The sequence below is a fragment of the Cololabis saira genome, chromosome 19, assembly GCF_033807715.1.
Source record: "Cololabis saira isolate AMF1-May2022 chromosome 19, fColSai1.1, whole genome shotgun sequence".
Taxonomy (NCBI): domain Eukaryota; kingdom Metazoa; phylum Chordata; class Actinopteri; order Beloniformes; family Belonidae; genus Cololabis; species Cololabis saira.
The window spans coordinates 39707330-39730263 of NC_084605.1; the positions used below are offsets into that span (position 1 = coordinate 39707330).

General features: G+C 43.1%; 1 protein-coding gene across 1 annotated transcript; it reads left to right on the forward strand.

The window, feature by feature from the left end:
• Positions 1-7928: 7928 nt before the first annotated feature.
• On the forward strand, positions 7929-19648 carry pmp22b (peripheral myelin protein 22b). The gene is made up of 5 exons (XM_061707614.1): positions 7929-8098; positions 8757-8848; positions 9106-9199; positions 14793-14933; positions 17121-19648. The coding sequence occupies exons 2-5, from the start codon at positions 8771-8773 to the stop codon at positions 17279-17281; spliced, it is 474 nt and encodes a 157-aa protein (XP_061563598.1). The 5' UTR covers positions 7929-8098; positions 8757-8770; the 3' UTR covers positions 17282-19648.
• Positions 19649-22934: the final 3286 nt, after the last annotated feature.

Genomic DNA, 22934 nt, shown 5'->3' on the forward strand with positions numbered 1-22934 from the left:
TTACAAGCAAACGTGAAGTTGGAGTTTCTGCAAATCTCCACTTTGGCCGGAGTTTTCAGAAATGACGGTTTTTGGAGACTTTGAGCTTGTTTTTTGTGTAAACGAACGGCCAAAACGCATGAAAACACCAGCGTTTCTGATACGTGTAAACGGGGCCTCAGATGTGTTCATTTGTTTTACTCAGACACCATCTACTTCCTGAGCAGTATGATGTCCATCATATCATCACATCATCACTCTGAAGGAAGCAAATAAAAAAGTATTTAAAATATTCTCTCTCTTCATTCTCATATTTGACAAAAAAAAAAAGTGATTCTAACTTCTTAACTTTACTGTCAGGAGTTATGTATTTCTCTCTAAACTGGATGTTTGCTGTGATTTGCGACTATAATTTTGGATAGTATTGTTTAAAATTGTTTAAGGAATCGTCAAGGGATCCTGGCTTTTATTGGAATACTTATTTTAAATCCCCCCAGCTACAGAACATTTATCAAAGGTCCATTCATGGGAACCAGCTCCTCCTGTGACTTGTGGATCCACTCCAAAACTCTGAGCTTTCTCAAGAGGCCGTTCAGCCTCTCCATCACACGGCTGTGAAATCTGTCTATTAATATGTTTGTTTCAGACTAGAAAAGAGCGAGCAGGAATCTGTTGTAGAATTGGTCTTGTAACTGCTACGAGCCAAAGGAAGCAGTCCCTGGCCTGACAAGACACGGGACTTCTGCTCAGTTTTCCATCGCAACCGCCAACCTGAAATACCTCAGTGCTTGTGTTTCGACTCTCGGCCGAAGCTCGCTTTACCTTCCTGGACCTTTCAACGTCCAATTCCCCCCCCTGCATTCTGCACGTAGCTGCTCCTCCACAGAGGGAAGCCGCGATAAGCCCCTTAACAAGGTTCAGGGATCAGCGGGAAGGAGAATCCATAAGTATTGATCAGTGAATCCAATGCTTCACATGCTCGACAGACAGAGGAATGTCTGGCAAATAGAAGATACAGAACACGATATAAAGGCCTGCGTTTTTTTCCGCTGAATCATGACGAGCTGACTGGGAATTTGCACTGTAGTCTGTCCCGGAGCCACATTTATTGAACTATTTATGTTTATCTGGTCTCCGGGGCAAACCCTCCATTTCTCACAGCTCATACTAGCATCAAACTTTTTTTTTGTTTGGTTATGTTAACATGGTCATGCTCATCTCTTTCCATTGCTAAATCAGAAAGATGCAGGATAATGTGTGACTCATGGCCGCATGATTTCTGACATGTAGCACGCGCATTCCAGATGACGCTACATGACTTTGATTAAGAGCCTCACTTCAAAAGGAGAAGTGAAATGATGCAACTGTGACAAGTTGTGGAAACAGAGATTTTCAGCACATAATCATGACTCTGCAGGTTGCTTTTCACTGATATCTGCTTCACGTGAACTCAGTCCTGTGTTCTGTTTAGTGTATTTTGGGCTCAGGTTGCTGCGTGTTGTCATCTACAGTATGTCTGCTCTGATTAAAGTGTGATGACAGGACCAGGGGGTTGGAGCGGCTGAATAATTATCAGCACACAAACAAGACTTTATCTACCGCTCATCACTCTGTCTAACATTTACTTGCCTGTCTTTTGCTCTCTTCTCATTACAGGACTGTCTCAGAAAATTAGAATATTGTGATTTCTTTAATGCAATTAAAAAAACAAAAATGTCATACATTCTGGATTCATTACAAATCAAGTGAAATATTGCAAGCCTTTTATTATTTTAATATTGCTGATCCTGGCTTACAGCTTAAAGGTATTGTGACATCATTTTTAACATGCTTTTAACACTATTAAAAGTCTTGGGCAACATCCCTCAAATGTGTCTAAAAGAGTGTAACAAGAAAAACTTCAGTCTAGTTCTCTTTTCCTGGCTTTTTATTACAGTGTTTTTTTGCGCCGTGAAAAATGCTTCCTTTCCCCCCTTTCCTGTCAATCATTGCTCCGCTCCTCCTCCAAACCTCCTCCTCCTCCAGCCATACGCTCACAGCGGCGTCGGAGCGACAGGCGAAGCATGCACGGAAAAGCAGGAGGGCGAACCACAGCAAACAATCATAAAAATAAAGGCATGCAAGCAGCACTGTCCCCTTATCTTAAGTCCAGTCAGTGGCCGCGGGTCTTCTTAGCAGTTTTCCTCCGGTGATTAGAACAAAAGAGGCGTGTTAAGCCTCATTTATGGTTCCGCGTTAAATCGACGCAGAGCCTACGCCGTAGGGTTCAGCGTACGGTGCGCGTCGCCACGTAACCCTACGCCGTAGACTCTGCGTCGGTGTAACGCGGAACCATAAATCAGCCTTTATGGTGCGCTGGAGAGGAGAGGAGACAGGGAGCTGGGTGGAGGGGGCGGTGATTTAGCGGATCGTTACGTAACGATCCGCCACCAAACCACATGCGCCGTTTTTGCACAGTTATGCGGAAAATCCCAGAAAGCACACAATACACTGAATGTTAAAAGTTCGTTGTTTTTTGGGTGTAATTGATGTCAAGACACCCAACAAAACACAAAAAATCAAGAAAAATGTGTTTTTCATGTCACAATCCCTTTAAGAAAACTCAAATATCCTATCTCAAAAAATTAGAATATTCTGGGAATCTTAATTTTAAACCGTAAACCATAATCAGCAATATTAAAATAATAAAAGGCTTGCAATATTTCAGTTGATTTGTAATGAATCCAGAATGTATGACATTTTTGTTTTTTTAATTGCATTACAGAAAGAAAGAACTTTTTCACAATATTCTAATTTTCTGAGACAGTCCTGTAGTTTTTGACAGTCCTGTTGTATTTTATCAACTTAATGAGTCCCTGGTATCTTGCAGGGAAGAAGGGTCATGAACATATGTGAGTGCAGTGTGTGCGACAGGCCGGTCTGTAAACCGCGGTGGAGACTGGAGCCAGAGGAATCCGGCCCGAGACGAGTCGGGGGCAGTGTGAGTCCAACGGGGCTGTAGTAGAGAGGGGAGCTATTAATCTACAGCTTCAGCTGACCTGCGGATCGTGCTGCCTGACGTGTCCATTACAGAACACGAGCCGCCTTTGATCGACAGCTGCCACGACCTGTTTTTCCCGAGCAGGTCCAACGCTCACCGTGATTGGCCCCCATCCCTGAACCTGCCAGAAACACCAGCTCGGATCTCTGCGCTGAGTACGGGCCAGTTATTCATTGCAGCTAATGGACTCTGGTCTGAGCCAAGTAAAGTCAAGCAGCATGTAATGTAATCAAGTGTCAGAAAGCAGCTTGTCAGGGTTTCTTAACATCAACAAGAGGAGCATTGCTTTGGGTACATTTCTCATTTCTTTGCACCATAAAACATCTTCGTCGTAGTAAATCTTTTGGGAGATACTTTGGCCGAACAAAAATGCCACTTGTGAGAGCCACATCTGCTTTGAAGTCGTTCTGTGTTAGTATGTGGATGGAGTTTCTGTAATCTGATAGTGTACTTTGTAGATTTTTATGGCCCTTGACGGAGGTCCCATGTGTAGATCTGAATCCCCTCCAACAGCGTGGTGCCTTCACTGTTGCAGATGTGACGTTATTCAGTATCTCGGTCCGAGTGTTTGTTATGCTGCCCTCCCCCTGAGAGTTTGGCTTCAGCTTCGGCTTCACAAATGGAATAAACTTAACACTCACGTGTCCACTCGGCCCACTGATTGTCAGGCTTTTGCAAACATTGACTTATAAGGGATGGGAATGAGGAGCGCTTGCCCGGCGAGGTTTAACAAGACCTCCACGGCGCTACGATAAGAGATCAGACCATTGAGTACACGGCTGTAGGCTGTCGATCTCAAACCCCAGAGCTTAATCACACATGAGAGATGCAGCCCCGACCACGACTGCCACAAACTTCAATCGCTTCAATCTCTTCAGGAATATTCTGTAGCGTCATCCAGGAAGTTTTTAGCTTTTTAGCACCATTGTCATATTTTTGACATATGTGTTTGACGACAGCTATTTTGTATTTGTTGTAGTTTTGTTTTTGTTTTTTCTTTGTCTGTTTCTTTTTTTTGCTTTTTGTTTTTTAAATTACGTTTATTGGAAAGTGTTTTTTTTTTAAATTGCGTAATTTGTAATTTTTTTTTATCTTTATTATTACAGTAATTGAAATTTAATTTCAAGGGACAGATAAAATAAATGTAGTCTTCTTTGTGTTCCCTTTCATTCAAGGAAAGAGATTTGTTGTAATTATATTGAACTGTTTTGTTTTTCTTTTAATGAATGAAATAAAGAATAAGGAGAGTGTAAACTATGTGATGGAGAGCAGAAAGTGTCTGCTGACAGGGATTATGTGAGGCTCCTCCTGCAGCCCGCTGGCAAGAGGGGACAGGGTTTGACAAAGTGATGCAAACCGAGGAAACCAGCTCCTAATATTTTGAAGACTGGAGTACATGGCTGAGGAGAAACATCCGTTAAACTTCTGGAATATATTTGGTGTTGATTGTTCAGATGATCCTCAAGGATGTGAGGAGAAGGCAAACAGACTTCTTTTTCTTGGTTCTTGAAGACGTCATTCTTCCTCCAGAGGCTTTCATTCTTGGTGAAGCTTTTTGGACAGAAGGAGAAAACATTTTCATGAACAGGAAAATAGAAATAAAACCACTGCCCGGTCACTCTAGTTTTCGCTTCTGTAGCACGGCGAGTGCTACGGGGCCCGACCGACAGGATAGAGGACACGGAGTTTTGTGCAGAACCCTTTATTGCCAAACACCCAGGACACACGTGCACAAGCACAGCTTCACTCAGCTTCAGCTTCAGTCTGCCCAACAGTCTCAGCAGCAGCTTCTCCTCTTATAAGGCTGGCAGGGTGGAGAGGCTGACGAGCCACACCTGTGTCCCGTCAGCCTGAGTGGCTGCACCTCCTCCACCCTGCCACACACCCCCAACGCCAAACTCGTGCCGGGGTCCGTCCGGCCGAGCCTACTCCCCCCCCCGCCCCCTCGGAGCGGGAGAGGAAGCCCGGAACCGCTGACTGCGCCCCCGGGCCTCCTGGCCCGCACGGCTGCCGGGAGCCGTCGGGAGGCCGCCCTCGGCGACCGGCCGACCAGCGGGAACGGTCCGGGGGGCCGCCCCCGGCGTCCGGCCGACCGCCGAGAAAGCCACTCTCGGGGCCGGGCCCATGGTGGCCTCGGGCCAGATGGTGCGTCCAGGACCACCCCCTCCTCCGTGCCGCGGCCCCGCGCCAGCTGCCAGTCCGCCTCCGGGACCGCCTCCTCCATGGCCTCCTCCACGGCCTAGCCCTGCTGGTCCACCTCTGACTCCACCTCCGCAGCTGCCTCCGACTCCGTCACAGCGCCCTGCTGGTCCGCCTCCACCTCTGCAGCCGCCTCCGACTCCGCCTCCGACTCCACCTCCGACTCCACCTCCGACTCCGTCCCAGGAGCCGTCGCCTGGCGGCCTGCAGCCACTGCCTCCCGGCCGGTTGGCTGCAGCGCCGCCATCTCCTCCCGCGCTGCTGTGGCGAACCTCAAGCGTGGCGCAGGGGTGGGTCGCTCCGCGGGCATCAGCGCCGTCAGCACAGCGAGCTGATGCTCGCCCTGGTCCCAGAGCAGGGAGGCCAGGTCCGCCATGGCATGGGCGAGCGCGTCCAGGGCCCGCTCCGTGCCTCCCTTCTCCATCCCGTCGGGCCCCACGTTGGGCGCCAGTGTAGCACGGCGAGTGCTACGGGGCCCGACCGACAGGATAGAGAGGACACGGAGTTTTGTGCAGAACCCTTTATTGCCAAACACCCAGGACACACGTGCACAAGCACAGCTTCACTCAGCTTCAGCTTCAGTCTGCCCAACAGTCTCAGCAGCAGCTTCTCCTCTTATAAGGCTGGCAGGGTGGAGAGGCTGACGAGCCACACCTGTGTCCCGTCAGCCTGAGTGGCTGCACCTCCTCCACCCTGCCACAGCTTCCATTATTACTTCCTGAAGATTCTTATTCGCCACTGAGACTGATTTTTCCAACACCACAAGAGGAAGCCAGCACTTCCTAAAAGTAATCAAACATTACTTCATATTAAATTAAAAATGACGTTTCCAGATGAAAGAAACCCCTATGGGTTGACCTCTGATTCTGGGTAGTTCCAGAGAAAACATAAAGCTGCCAATCCCTACTCTCTGACTCTTACACATTTAATTATTCTCCACACTTCCTGTTAATAATGAATTCCATGCATTCCAACGCCCAAGTTTTCAGGACAAACCTCGGTGCCTGCCTGTAAAAGCGGAGGATGTCCTTGTCGCTGAAGGTGGAATGTGAGTCATGCCAAACAGAGAAGAGCCCCGGCTGCCGTCTCCCTGCCCGTCCACACTCTCCCACATGCTCTGAGTCATACCCACCGCAGGGAAAAGACCCACACTGCATCACTACAACTGCATCACTACAACTGCATGCATGTTTGCCCTTCTGATCACCACAGCAACCAAAAGCCAAGCAGTGTCAAGTCTAAAATGTCTAATTTTTGCATGCTTGTAGTGTAAATATAAAAGCATTTCATTCTATGGTCTCACAAAAGCTTTTATTTTGGTCTAAAATAAAACCAAAAAAATAGTAATAACATATGATTAAAGCTTAGATGCCGCCAAAAACTGACTGCAATGTAATACAGGCATGTTATGAAATGTGAATTCATATAGATTTATATATAGACTTATTATTTATATATATATATATATATACTTACTTATTCAGACATTTAAATTATAACGGCTGTCTTTTATATTCCGCGGAAAACTCTACTGTTTTCTGTTGTTTGAAATTGTGTTTTCTATGTTTGGTTGTTGTACGGTGACCTTGAGTGCCAAGAAAGGCGCCTTATAAATAAAATGTATTATTATTATTATTATTATTAATATTTAGCCAGGCAGTCTTCTCCTTCAAAGCATCCGGTCAGTGGAATTCAGTGCCACAATCAATTACAATCGAGTCCCCATCCTACTACTCATTCAAAGGTGTTAAGAAGTGGCTCCTGCAGAACCAACAGTGTTAACACTGATCTGTGTGTGTGTGTGTGTGTGTGTGTGTGTGTGTGTGTGTGTGTGTGTGTGTGTGTGTGTGTGTGTGTGTGTGTGTGTGTGTGTGCGAGAGAGAGAGCGTGTGTGAGAGAGAGAGAGAGAGAGAGAGAGAGAGAGAGAGAGAGAGAGAGAGAGAGAGAGAGAGAGAGAGAGAGAGAGAGAGAGAAAGAGCGTGTGTCTCAGCCTGTTCTTAGCCATCATTTATAACATTTGATGTATATTTGAGTTTATGTATATAGGTGTGTTACTGTGCAGAGTTAAGCCTGAATTAAACATACGCAGACCACACGCCGTAGGCACGGCGTCGTTTGACGCAGAACCATAAATCAAGCTTTAAGTTCTAGGTCAGGTGGGCTACTCTGCTGTTATATTTATTATGCATTTGTAATTGTGACTTCTTGTTTTATTCTGTTGCCATCAACCTGACAAGGGACTGGAGATGAAAATTAACGTGATGGCTATATCTGGCATATTTACATGTATGTATTTACTTATTTAAATGTTTATTAGTATGCACTGTCCCTATTCTAAATAAATAAATACAAAATAAATAAAATTATTATTTGTATTATTATTAAAAAGGGAATACAGAAGCAGCTTAAAATACTCTGCACCAATCATCATCTTTTCAGGAATTTATGACTATCAAAAATTGTGCAATTTATAATATAAATGTATATCTGAAAGAAAGGGAAAATCAAATCCTCGACTGCAGATATCTGGTTTCAGTAACCACGACAGCAAAACAATGACCAGCAGCTCATTACACATACACAGCAAAAGTGAGTAACTAAGGCAACCGTGCGCTATTACGCATGGCGCGTCTATATCTGGAGTCCTGGCTGTGGACCAGAGGGCCACTCCATGACGCAGCGACGCACGGAGGGCGTTGTTCTTCCAGAATGAGACATTTATAACACAACGTCAGCCCTGGCATCAATCTAGTCTGGAAGCGACAGTTTGGGACGGAGGACTACCGCTGTTGGACTCTCTTTTTGGTTAAACTTGCTTTCGGCTTCTCCTGACACCGATCTGCCCCTTTATTTTGCCGGAGTACAAGCGACAAGCTTGAAGTAAGTGGACTTTTGCTCTCCTGTAAACTTTCTGTGTTTATTATGAGGCGCTCGGGCGGATTAGATGCAGAACGGAAAAAGGCGGAAACGCGCTTGGAGCTGGGAATGCGCGCACCAGACCAGGACTGAGCTGTCATCGCGCAAAACTTTGTGTTTTACCCTCAATACTCTCAATAATGCTGGAGTGGAATCGTGATTTGCCACTTTCTTTTTTAAAATAACTTATTTTCGGCTTTATTTTAAAATTACTGACTATTTCTGAAATTATTCCCATTTCACGAATGATCCCTGCTGTTTCAAAGAGACGGAAAAGCGTTTTTTCTGACCAAAGACAACATTTTCACAAAAAAAGTATAAATATAGTTGTATAATCATCTAGAAGCAAACTTATAGTTATCAAGAAAAAGCTTGAGCCTTTAATCATATTCATAAACTTGCCTTTAAAAATAGCCCTAAGGCGCCTGACACTAATTTACCCACATGAGGAGTGTTAACAATAAGTCACTCTCTTTTAAAATTGAGGTTAAGAAGGGATGGCGAAGAAACCTCTGCAGTTTGTTGGTTGGATGCAGCGACACACCCATATCCCTCAAATCTGACATCCACACACACGCAGATACAGAATACTGACAGACTGTCTCCTCTGCTTCATACTCAGATTATCTGAGAAAGATGCTGCTCCTACTACTGGGAATCATCCTGCTGCACCTTGCTGCTCTGGTCCTCCTGTTTGTGTCAACAATTGTCAGCGTGAGTGAAACATTGATCTTAATTTCCTTTTTTTTCTGAAAGTTTACATGCAATCATGAGTTTGCAAACAGTATCATGCATAAATGTTTACTTCATGTCCTGAGGAAAAGCTATGGGATGTAGACTAACTTCATGCATGTCACACATGGATTAAGAAATACCGTATTTCTTGTCATAGTTAAAATTGTTCATATGTTTATTTGCCATCTACCCTTTTTCTTTCTTTTTTTAATCCCTTCATATGTTGTTGACCCCAGGTATGGACAACAGGAGAAACTGGTACCTCAGACCTCTGGTTCAACTGTTCTACCACCAATGGAGGATACAGCTGTAACCCAGCATCAGCCGGAGGTCAGACACATGCCTCAGCATTCATCTCACTGATGAGCTGTAGATTTACAAATGTTGGGGGTTTCAGTCATTTCATGGCTGTGAAGTGTTGGGGGAGTTTGCACTTTGTTAAAAACCTCTTGATGAGAGCAGTACCTTGCTGGTGATGTGGGTGTGTCACGACCTATCAGGGACTCTGGTGCCATCTAGGGCAGAGAATGTGGCGATGCCGTCTGCAACCGCTCGCTGATAGGCTGCCATTGTATAAATAGTCGTGGTGGGATTTCCATAATAAGGTCTCGTGTTGGGAGTGCGTAGATACAAGAGTCAGGGAGCTGTGAATGATCTATCTGGGTGGGGCAGCACAGAGTATTTAAAGTTTTTGATCTCTATGGATATGTGTGTTTGGAGTGTTTTGAATGCAGAGAGGCCTTGGGCCACCGCCGTGCAGGACATGCTGATGGCGGGTCACACCCAGTGTCGGGTCACAGCGTCCAGTCTTAGTTTGCAGGGATCATAAGGACAGTTTGAGGTAGCAGCTGCAGTGTCAGGAGATTTATGCACACAGCCAGACTAGGTATAAAAGCGGCACAAAAGACTTTCTTTCATGTTAAAATGTCAGTCTCAATTTCATTTGAAGGAACATTAGATTATTCTAAAGTCCCAACCAGCTCTTGATGTCTCAAAGTCAAAAACCACCCAATGTAACTTTGGACTTGTGTATGGGTTATCTCCTCAGGCAATTGCATAATACTTTATGGCACTGTGGCACACATCAGCCACCATGAAACTAGCTCGCACAGCTACAGTGGGCAGAATGGCTGAAGAGACTCGAGAAAGTTTAGCAAGAGAATAAACAAATCTTAGTGTCATAAAAGCAACTTAATCTCCACATGTAAAAGTGGACCTAATGAAAAAATATTTTTCCAATCTCTGAAGATTAATGATATTAAAACGGCGTGGAGAATTATCTTACGTTTTAGCAAACGTTCCAGAAACTTTCCATGGGGAAGTGAGAACTTATGAAAGAGTATGCAGCGTTGTTCTAGAGATTATCCATCTATGCATTATATACACTCGTTTTATCCTTTGCAGGGTCAGGGGGGTCTGCAGGGGTTCACCTGGACAGGTCACCAGTCCATCACAGGGCCACATACAGACAAACAACCATGCACACTCACACCTGCAGGATATTTAGGAGTATCAGTCTGCATCAGTACTCATGTTGTTTGGACTGTGGGAGGAAGCCGGAGTAACCGGAGGAAACCCACGTAAGCACGGGGAGAACATGCAAACTCCACACAGAAAGACCCTGCCGCACCCGGAAGTGGAACCGGGAACCTTCTCGCTGTGAGGCAACAGTGCTAACCGCTAAACCACGCTAAACCCTGTTCTAGAGATTAAGATTAGTTCAAAGTAAAAAACAAAACGCGGCACACACCCTAATGCAACGGAATTTACAGATAAATAGTTGCCTAAACGATCAGAATGTTTTTGGAATGATTAAAGCATTTTCAGATGTTGCCTTTTTGAATAGAAATCAGCTAGATGAATAGAGGTTTCATCATCAGTCATCCTGCTAAATCAAACTATAATTTAGGTTGTTTAACGTTAACAGAAAACAGCTAGCAGGAAGACAGAACCACATGGTGCTAGCTAGAACAGTAATGAGTTAATACCACCAATCTCTACTGGATTTCTGCTTGAGTCATCAAAACTTACTTTACCAGATGCAGCTCTTAAAGTGAGACTTTAATTTTAGTGGATTTTAGAAAGTATCTGTGCTCATGATTGCACGATAGACGCAACTGAAATGGTATTAAATCTGTATATTAAGCATAATTTTTTTGATGTAATATGGGGCATAGTCTTTTGATTGGCAGTCGTCAATGTTTAGACATGATCACTTCCTCCGCAGCGAAGCAATCGGCTGTTTGCACTAACCCAGCGTGGGCTAAGCACAGCACTCATTTATGATCTTACCACCGAAACAACATTCCAAATATGCTGGCAATTCCACAGCTCCTCAAGCATGGGTCTAACTTTGATTGGTGGGTGTGTTCTAGATGGCTTCTTGACCCCGTTTGCTCCGCCCATTTACATCATGGCAGCGTGCATTTGGAGAAAAAAGAGGCTTCAAAGCCGTTCTTCAGAAAACCTGTCGGTGATGTCACACACAGTCTGTCCAATAATTTGACAATGTATGTCTTTCACCAAGATTATGCTGAAAAAGTTGTTTCAACTTCAACTTCATTTAAGCAAATCTCTTCCTATTTTATCCGTAGGAATTCTTTCTTTCTTTCTTTTTATTTTTCTGACAAAAGGAGGGCCTTTTTTCCCCCTAAACGTGCCCCAAAAGTCACCAAATTTTGCACGCAAGCCAGGCCTGGTGAAAAAAGTGATATTTCATGGTTTGCATTAATGGGCGTGGCAAAATGGCTCAACAGCGCCCCCTAGAAAACTTTGTGCCTCAAGCCCCACAATACGGTTTGACGTACATGCACGAAAATCACTACACACCTGTATCATGTTGCAACTTAAAGAAAAGTCTCCTGGCGCCATGGCCGAAACCAAACAGGAAGTCGTCCATTTTGAATTAATCGTGTAATTTTGGCGCAATTTATGCCATTTCTTTGGCCGTTAATGCCGACCGTAATGTGCACCCAGGTGTGTTATACGCCAAAATGTGCGTCTCCATCCTGCAGCGCGGCACATTACTTTTCTCTTTCAAAAGTGTTACCGTGGCGACGCTAGACGCCAAAAAGCGTGCCCCCCATTCATCTGATTGGTCCATATTTGATAGTTCCCCAAAAGTCACCAAATTTTGCACGCAAGCCAGGCCTGGTGATAAATTAGATATTTCATGGTTTGCATTAATGGGCGTGGCAAGATGGCTCAACAGCGCCCCCTAGAAAACTTTGTGCCTCAAGCCCCACAATACGGTTTGACGTACATGCACGAAAATCGGTACACACTTGTATCATGTCGCAACTTAAAGAAAAGTCTCTTGGCGCCATGGCAGAAACCGAACAGGAAGTCGGCCATTTTTAATTAATCGTGTAATTTTGGCGCAATTTATGCCATTTCTTCGGCTGTTAATACGGCCCGAACCGTAACGTGCACCCAGGTGTGTTATACATCTAAAGGTGCGTCTCCTTCCTGCGACAACACGCATTACTTTTCTCAGTCAAAAGCGTTACCGTTGCGACGCTAGACGCCAAAAAGCGTGCCCCCCTTCATCTGATCCATATTTGATAGTTCCTACTTTCTGCCATAACTTTTGAATGGTTTGATATAAAGAGTCGTGGGTGGAGTCATTGGACTCAGTATTGAGTCCTTGAACATAATTGGTGCAAATTAGCCCCTTCCCTTCATCTGAGTGGTTGATATCTGATAGTTCCTACTTTCTGCCATAACTTTTGAATGGTTTGGTATAGAGAGTCGTGGCTGGTGTCGTCCACTAAATGTCCAGGCCTGAAGAATCTACATGCAAGTCATACAAGCTTCCACTGCAGCCTGAACGTGCACAAGGGTGCGACGACCCGTTCATCGCTGCTTGCAGCTTTAATTCTCATTATTTCTCACATATTCCTGTTAATTGTCATGCAAAGTTTCTAACTTGGAAAATTCCCAGGATTTTTCAGACCTAGTTGCAGCCAGCTGTTTACCTATGAAATGTCCCATCACAGTGTTGCTGGAGCTGCCGGCTGCAGCGCGGTGATGTCACTTGTCTAGAATGAGTCGCACTAAGTTGCTGTGTGTTTTGTCAGGGCTTCAGTGCCTGAACGCTCTGCCAGGTAGTCCGATGGCGAGGCCGGTTTGTTTGACTTGCTCCAAGCAGTGACGCAGTGTTTATTTAGGAAGGCGCGTGTGCTGCTCGCGGCTCTGGGAGATGGTAGATAGTGGCTTATGTTGGGGGGGGAGGTTGAAAAGAGTTTCCTGAATCTTTGCTGAGCAATCAACTTCCTTCTGAAGTAAATCATAAGCATCACAGTTATGTTAAAGGGAGGAATTTTTCCTTTTCTGTTGCCTTGGTTTCAAAAATATTGGCCGTATTTGGTTTAGATGACACCGGTGTGAGATGTACTGACCAGACGGTTATTGTATTCCAAGTGAGTTACACATAACATCTGCATAGCCAGGAAAATGACTTCACAGAACGTATTTGTTCTAAAATTAGTCAGCGAGGAACAATGTCTTGTGCCTTCATAAACTCCTGAACACGTAAACATGGCGAGTCAAATCCCTCACAGCAGTCTTATTTTAGTTGTTCAACATCTGAACCACCGCGGTTGTCTTCCTGTTTGGAATAACGGTAAAATTCTTGGGCTGGAGACTAACTTTCTGACCTGCGCTAACACAATAATAAACTTGCACGGCGTTTGAATATGACTCATGCTTGCATCCTTGCCAGGAAATGCCCGATGTCACGGCTCATACTACAGAAGACAGATTAGGGAGGAAAGAAAACATGATGTATGTTTGTAAAAAAGCAGTGATGTATGTTTGTCTGTGTTATTACAAAATTATAAATAGCACCATAGAACAGGGTCATGGTTACGGTTGCTACTCTGGCTGTATATCGCAAATGGTGTCATGATAATTCCACCATCTAAACTCATCGGGAGGCGATTACAGTCAACCCGACAGTCATCACAAATTTCAGATACGATTCTTCGTAAGTGACCAGTGATCGGAGAGTTAAAAATAAATAGGATGCAGGGAAATCTAACAGTGCAACCTGGCGTTATAGTGCGGTTTGTCAAAGGAGTCCCATCTCACATGTCATCCTTGTTTTTGGAGATAAATTATGCATTGTGCCATTTTACCGTCGCAGTAAGTGGTCCTCCATTAAAACCACAACAGGCCTTTGATTTACACGACAAATGAGAATCAATACACCACGGAACCCAAATGTTACAGTTTAGAGGTCTACAAAAAGGATGCACAGCAGCAATTTGTCTCACGTCTTTGCAGAAGCTCCAGGTATGATGATGCAACTAGCCAATAAAGTTCTTTGTGGTTCAAGCACTTTATATCACCATGGCAGCGGTTGGTAGAAAAGATCTGGGCCGAGTACAGCAACAGGTACAGTAAAGATGTGGTGGACAAAACAAACAAAAGAGGGAAAAACTGAGCGTTTGAGGGGCCAGAGTGAGCAACGATAACCGTCCTCAGGCAAGAAATAAACAGAAACACGCAGTTAGAGCCAGGAGCAAACAGACAGACAGACAGCACAGATGCAGCAGATGGAAGTCCCTGTAAATAACAGGAGTCTAATGGCTTCTAGCCAAAGAGGTCTAGCAACAGCAATCGATGGGGAGCACTGAGTCACGAGCCCCACTGTGAGGGGGTGCAGAGCTTTTAGGAATGAGATACCTGAGCTCCATTGTTGTGGATCCATTACACAGTCCCAGAAGTAAACACGGCTTGGTCATTCTGTTTTGGAGATGTGAGGCCGGTCGAAGCTCACTCTGGCAGTTAATGTTTCATTTGTTTCCTTTTATCTTCTTGTGTGGTCATTAAGATAATCAAATGCATGCTACTGTCTGACTAATAATGGCTGCTAGTCAGCCATTGACTGATTTTTTTTCTCCCCCTTCCTCTCCTGCAGAGTGGATTCAGGCTGTCCAGGGTCTCATGATCCTCTCCATTATCTTCAGCTGCCTGTCTCTCTTCCTCTTCTTCTGCCAGCTCTTCACTTTGCAGAAGGGCGGGCGCTTTTTCCTCACCGGAACCTTCCAGATCCTTGCCAGTAAGTTTCACCCCTCACGGACACTTTTTCAGAAATGCATGGGCGTGCATCAGTGCAGACACGCCACAAGAACAATATAACGTTTGGTAGATAACAGAAATACACAGTTCCAAGCAAAGGTCATGCAGCAAAGGTTTTGGGATCACGTTAGGCTTCCTGTTCCAAAAGTAAATGGGCGGCTGTTATATTTAAGAAGTAATAACATTCATCTGATTGTTATTACTAATGAGCGAAAAGTGGCAGTAAATTTCAGATCAAATTTGAGAATCTTCAGAAATTTGAAAGGGGATTGCCAGTTAAGATGGGGATTTTTCTGAATATTACTGTTTGTAAAAACTTCTTAAAGCACTAATGGAATTTCAGACGTGGATACATATTTAGGGAAACAAATGACATTTCCGTGAATGGCATAAAATTGTTTCATGAATGCTGGATAATTAAAATGAAATAGGTTAAAGGATTAGATTATCCATTCTCAAACAGCATGTTAAATGTGACTAAAACCTATGTCTGATGACAGAAAACTGGCAGGCCGGAGGTGGAAGAGGCAGCGTCGTTGTAACGAGCTAGCCAGCCTGAAATAATCGCTGTTAGCAAGCTTGTGTTTAGCATATTGTATTTACTAGCTAGGAAGTTTTCGTAGAAACACATTTTGTTAAACTTTAACACAGTCTCCTGGAGGAAGGCACAACATGCTGCCTTCTTAGATGTACTCAATTGAATCTGACTCTTTTAACAAAAATCATGCTAAAAGATGTTTTCCTGAGCTAACCAGTAATGTAAAAAAAAATCCAGTTTATAACTCTTTAATTTTCAAATATTCCTCCAAATGGCCATGTACGTCTGTTATTTCCCATATTTACATTTTCAGCTTTGAGAATTCACAGGTTTTTTTTTTTTTAAATTTGTTAAATGTTTTGGTTTAGTTGTTTTTTTTTCTCGCTGATTAGCTTATGACGTTCCCTTCAGACCGCAGTACAACTGGGTTTGTCAAATCAAAATTATATTTGACACTTTAAAATGTGGAAAACATGTAAAGTAGCGAAATGGTCAAATGAGGTGCAAGTAACTCACAATGTATTTTGTGACTTTGTCACATTTGGGATGCTGCTATTTGTCAGGGTTTCTGTAAATTTTAATTGATGAACTTATTACTATAACCTTTAAATGTAGTGACAACAAAGAAGGGCATTAGTTAGGTAAACACAATCTTGTAGAATGGTTAAAATGATGAACAAGTGATGCTGAATGGAGAAATACAAACAGTCGAATAGATGGTAACTCCCTGATTAGGACCAAATCAAACTATAACCTCAGTTCTTGGTAACCACACTAAGACATTAAAGTAGAATAAACTTTAGAACCGTAGATCAAGCGTATTTATCCTTGTAATGTCATCAAAACCGAGTTGACTGGATCTCAAATAGTGTCTTCAACAGTTCTGGTGTCAAGTACAGGGTTCTAGAAAGTAACTGTGCAAGTGATTGAGGACAAGAATCGACTAATAAGCAGAATATGTTTAACTTTTAGTGAATAGAAGCTGCACTTTCATTTGATCACTTTGTAATTAGTTGTCGAAAGGCTTAAAATACACCATCCATACAAATCCACCTGCACAAATACGCATGGGACACCGTCCCAGGCAGAAAATTAAATTAAGGTTCTGGGCCAAGTAGTGGCATCCCGGTGGTTTTTATGCTCTATTTGTCTATTGTACTTTTACGCCCTTTGGCCTGAGAACAGCTCAACTGCTAGTCTATTGTGTTGTCACTTGGCAGGCCTTTTGCAAAATGCCAGGTTTTCTCTCCATAGCATGCCAGCGCATTGCCTGGCTCCGCATGTGCCCACTCAGCCAAACAGGAATGACACTGGGAACGCAGCCAGCCGAGCAAGTTAAAATGTCAGGAAGGTTGTCAGAGCTGGGTTCTGACAAACAGATCATGCCATGTCAGGCCAGGGAGGTGGGCGGAAGCTTGAAAAGGCCTCCAAAAGGCCGGTCTGGGGTGCAGCAAAGCCTGAAAGGCTGTGATGTAATGTGGAGCGAGACTGACCCGGCCTCACCCGCGCCGCCAGACAGGGTTCAGCCCAGGACGCAAGAAAGAGAGCTCAATACTGCAGAGAAACACAATCTGATCATTGATCACACAGACAGCTAACATTATTCTCTGCTCCCTGCTTCCCCCCCAGGTTTGTTCGTCATGAGCGCCGCCATCATCTACACCGTCATGAGTCCGGAATGGGTGCCGGAGAAAGACACCTTCGGCTACTCCTACATCCTGGCATGGGTGGCCCTCCCCCTGGCGCTCACCAGCGGACTCATCTACGTCGTCTTAAGGAAGCGAGAATGAGACATTGTCCGGTGTTCCCAGTGACGCCCCCCTCCCCCTCTATCTGCAAGTGTTACTAGTCCCCCTCCGACGTTGTGAAGCCCGAGTACTGGTGCCACCCCAAGGGGGAGTAATACCAAAAACCTACATGAAAACACCAATACTGTCTCAGTTTAAAGATGTATATAGTATCTATGGTTTAAAACCTATTTATAACACTTTTTACATATATGTACATAGTTTTTGTGTTGCTGTCAGTGGATACTACAAGCTTTATTTGAGCTGATAAAAGTGCCTCAGTCTTTGTTGGTAATGATGAAATAATTATTTACTATTTTGTTGTGGGATTTTTTTAAACATTTTTTTTTCTCCTTTCTGTTTTAGTAATTGCCAAATTAGTAAAGAATTAGTAAAAAAAGGGAGGGAAAAAAAGTTTCTTGCAGTATATTAACTAAAGTGCATGTATAGGCGTAGAAGGATTGAGCAGACTTTTCTTGATCGGCTTGCTTTACAAATGGAGTGGTAACATCCGTAGCAGAGCCATTCAATCTAGATTTGGTCATTTTCTATTTGTGAATTTGCAAGCTCAAGTGTTTTTATTTTCGGTATTTTTCTATATCTTATTTTTAACAAAAGATGGTGCTATATATATTTATCATTCCTTTTAGTGATAGCGATCATTTACAGCAGAGTTACTTTATTTAGAGTCAGCTTGACATGTTTTTAAAGAATCAGACAAAGGAACAGCTTCTTTAGGGAACACAGCTTTATTCACTCTGCAGTGTTGGTTTCTTCTTTTTCTTCAGCCACTGTAAGCAGGGAATAACTAAGGTGGAGGCGGTGCATTGATGACATCAAAGTTGTTTGTAATGTCAGTATTATTCTGCAAGTTTTCCAAGAGTTGGATCAAAGAGGAAAATGTTTAAATGAGCTTTATTTTCATTCTAGTTCTCTAATCTAGTTGCCTGAATTTTCCATGTTTGTGTTCACCTCTGTTGAAGTCTCAAGAAGCCAAATTGCCTTTTTAGTGAATCATTTTAGAGGAAATAGCACTGTGGGGCATTATAGCCAAAGGAAAACAAGTATATTTAACGATTCTATTACTAAATGCCACCAAGCTGAAGCCATATGAGAAATTAGTAGATGTTAGGACGACATATTTAGTATTAACTCTAAAAAAAAAAAAAAGGACAGAGAGGTTTGCAGTGACGATGCAAATGTGTTTCGCATACTTGAAGTTTGACATTCAGTCTCTGCCCACTGACGTCAAGATGTTTTCTCTTCCTACTCTACTGTATAAAACACTGTTTTAATGTTGTGAATAACAGCTCTTTATGACACTCTATCCTAAAACACCCACTAAATAAAACCACATAATCCAATACTGTGTATTCCACTGTTACAAGGGACTGGTTTCGCGCTAACACTTGCGAAGCTACAAGTTGCATATTGCAGATGTCGTTTTTAAAGCCGTTAAATACCTGTCTGAGCTGCAAAAGCATGGTGTAGAAAGGTTTGGGAATAGACTCCGAAATGAAAGCCAGTTCTGAACCATCTGTGGCGATGAATCTGTAACTGACAGCAGACGCATGTTCAGGAGACGGATCACACATGTCAGAGCTGAAACGCAGCCGGGTCCATTCCTGCGTACACTTAGATCTGCCTTTACAGTATGTGTTGGTCGTTGGTGGACGACTGGCCTTGTGCATGGGGTTGCAAATTCTGCATGTGACTCGCGTCGCCCGTAGCGGGCCAAAAGCACGGCCGGCCACGCCAGTCATCCAAGACATGCGGCTCATGTTTCAGAGTCATCACTCTCTCATGACATCACATACATGAGGACTTGTTTAGACACCATAAAACAGCATCTGTCCTCTGCTTGACATCTACTGGGAGATTCTCTCCTCCTCCAAAACGGAGCTGTGTTGAGGTTTATGGAAGCGTTTCAGTCAGAGCTTGTCCGCTGTGGTTTCCAGCTGGTTATTGGGTTCAGTTAGAAGAGAATGCCTCTAATGACAACTGCCCTCATTACTGTCCTTTGTAAAGCCTTTCATTGTCAACACTATGTTTACACCTAAAGCTCCAAATGTTCTTCTTACAAAAGCTACTTTGAGTTTAATCATTAAAGGATGTTTCTTACCACAAATACTGAGCTTATTGCGTCTTTCGTGTTAACTACAGTCATGTGATGAATGAAATGCACTCTTATTATAGTCAAAGGTTTTACATATAAGGGTATAATAGGAGATCATGTGATGTTGTCTAGGTATGAATACAACTGCACATGATCACAAACCCAATATAAACCATTTACTGCTTATCAAGTACTCTTGATCAACTGAACATCTGCAAGTGTGAGTGCCTCAATAAAGGCAAATGTTTTGGCTCTTTTGCTAGTCTGGAGTGGTAATGTTCAGAATTATAATTTTCGATAGTACAATTAGGAGAAGACTGAAGTTTGGCTCGTTAAGAGTCTTCTGAAACAATGTCTATTCAATAGATGACTCAAAAGTGAGGGTGCTTGATGCTCAGCATCATGTCTGGTGTACAAATACAGCGTACCAATACAAACACCTCAGCCAGCGGTCAAGCATGGTGTAGGTGGGGTGACGCTTTGGGCTGGTCTTGCACCTCAGAAGTTCTAAAGAGTCACATGTGATGCAATACATCTGACAACCACAGTTTAACCAAACTGAGTCATGCAGCAGGACTCTGATCCAAACCACACAACCAAATCTGGAACAAAATGGCTGAAATAGAAAGAGAATAAGGGAGTTATCACGGCCCAGTTAACGCCCAGACGCGGGCCTGATGGAGATGCTGTGGCGGGACCTTGACAGAGCTGAGCAGGAACAAATATCTGCAGTCCTCAAGGCAGCAATGATGCAGTGTCATACAGAAAATGACTACCAGCAAGTTTTTGCTGCCGAAGGTTCAATAAGTAAATGGCTCCTTTTTCTCTCACTGCCTCTGCATTTTAGCTAAGGTTAAATAAATAATGATGCGTTGTTGTTCCTCTGAGATTGTGTTTGCCCACAGACCTAGTAAAATAATACCATAGGATGTAAAATCCTTGGAATTGAAAGATTGCATTTTTGCTGCATTTTTTCAATCACGTGAGCCAACAGATATGTGTGGCATCACATCGGTTTGGATAAACTAATGAGCACTGTGTTCCTTTTATAGTCAGCCCCACAAGCAGCACGTCTGTGCTGAGCTGATGATAGGTGCTTAAATCTCCAGCAATGAAAGATAAAACTCCGAAAGAAGATTCTTGTCGCCAGCCCAGAAGGGTTGCAGCCTCCCACCACCTCCCTCTCTGACAGTCTGGCTCCGGGTCAAACGAGGACATTGCATATTGCTGTCTGTGTGTGTGTGTGTGTGTGTGTGTGTGTGTGTGTGTGTGTGTGTGTGTGTGTGTGTGTGTGTGTGTGTGTGTGTGTGTGTGTGTGTGTATGTGTAGTCTGATAAAGTTATATTTTACTTTATTTCAGCATGTTACCATATGTTACCATATGTATACATACCTGTCTATTGTCAACTATTTGAACTCATACGTTAGGTTTCATGCTTTCCATGTCCTGTTAAATTGCGCCATCTGGTGGAAAAACAAAGTACCTGCAACAGAAATGATATGGCACTTTAGATTAGCAAACACTGCCACCGCGTGGTGGAATACTAGAACTACATCAACCCTTAACTTGTATACGGATCTTCACTCGTGATAGTGCAACTACAAACGCATGGAGTGCTGCTGGGTGTATAAAAAGTATACTTCAGGTGCTCTTCGGCATGGGGATCCAAAAGATTCAAAAGATTGAAAAACCGAGGCACTCAAGAAGTTAGAAAAATATAAAAAGCCTTTATTAAATCATGGCTTAGAAAAAGTTAAAAATGCCAACATGTTTGGGCCATGTAGGCCTTCTTCAAGGCAGATAACAAAGACAGAGGGGTCTCCTTCAGGCAGCTCTTTAAACACAGGTAAGAAGTCACATGATCAGCTCAGGTAAGCAGTCACATGGTCAACTCAGGTGGTATCTATTAACCTGGTAGGAACACTCGTGATATTCAGAGATGCCTTATTTGTACAAAAATTTTAAAAAAATCACTTTTAAAGAACTTTTTGATTTTAATTCAAATTCAAAAATTCTGGCTTAGTAAAAATGTACCTAAAAAAACACCAACATAAACAAAAACAAACAAAAACTGCCATTTTTATTTAATTCAAAAACCGGAAAAATGTGAAAAAGAATGGAATCGTGGACTACAATTATCAAACTAAGTACTTTGCTGCATCTCTTATGGTTTTCAGAAAAGCTTCACTTATTTGAATCATGAACTTCAAAATTGCAAATGTTATGTAATAATGAAGTTATTATGTAATCCAACTTCTCAAATAGATCAGTTTGGGAAGTGAAAGTCTTGACAATGATCTTTTTTTTCAATTATCAGAGATTTTCAACCGGGCATGTCACCGACTTGAAAGGTTTTCCTGGAGGAAGGGTTGAGGGTTCTTTACTCTGTGATAAGGTGCATATTCATCCTAAAAAAGCATGTTAAAGGTAAAGGTAAAGAACATTTCCAAGCACTTTGATGTTCCTGTGACTGCAGTTGTAGATTTCAATCAGAGGTTTAGGGTCCAGGAGGAGTGCAGCCAACGTCCCTGGGCGTGACCGCAGGAGGGAACTTGATGACAATCTGAAGAGAGGGATAACATGAATCATAACCAAAGAGTCAAAACAACTTCCAAAAAGATTCAAGATGAACTTCAAGGTCAAGCTACATCAACGTCAGATCACACCATCCATCACTGTTTGGACTAATGTGGACGAGTCAGGAGGACTCAACTATTAGAAGTGAATCATCAAAAAGCCAGGCTGAAATTGGTCAATGTGCTTACTGACAAACCACAAAGCCTCTGGGAGGATGTCCTTTCGACAGAAAGTAACATTTGCTCTACTGTATGTCCAAAGTCACAAAAATGAAACACTGAAAGAAAAACACTGTCGCTACTGGAGGAAGCTCCGTTATGTTCTGGTGATGCTTTACTGCACCTTGTACAGGGTGTCTTGAATCTGTGAAGCTACAGTGAAATGTTAAGATTGTCATGACATTCTGGGGACAAATGTGCTGCCCAGAGTCAGTGCTGGGTCTCGGTCTCAGATCATGGTCCTCCAACAGGATGAAAACCCAAAACACTCAAACCGTCTAAGAATGACTAACACCAAAACCTTGGACTCTGTTGATGTATATTGTGTCAAATCGTATTAAATATGTGGGAAATGAGATGAAATAATGTTTGTCCAGGCCAGTTTCATTAGATGTTTTTCTTTCTCTCTTTTTAAGGATTATGTTGAACCACAATTTTAAAGCAATGCATGATTTTCTTAGTCCGTGTTCACTATATTATTTATCATTACCTTTGTCAGTTTCAGCTCATTTCAGTGATCATTGTGTGTTTTTCTCTCTTTAATTGAAGGGTTTTAAAAATGTGAGTGCGTCTGTGATTTATTTGATTTAAACAGCTGAATATGAACATTCTCCAAGAGTCATGATTCCGGATTTATTGCCAGGGTTTGTTGTGTGCGGAGCAAAAGACTAGATGTGTCCCTTGAGTTTAGCAGGTTGCACTTTTCTTATTGAACTGTGCTAAAGCTCATTAACTCCGCATACG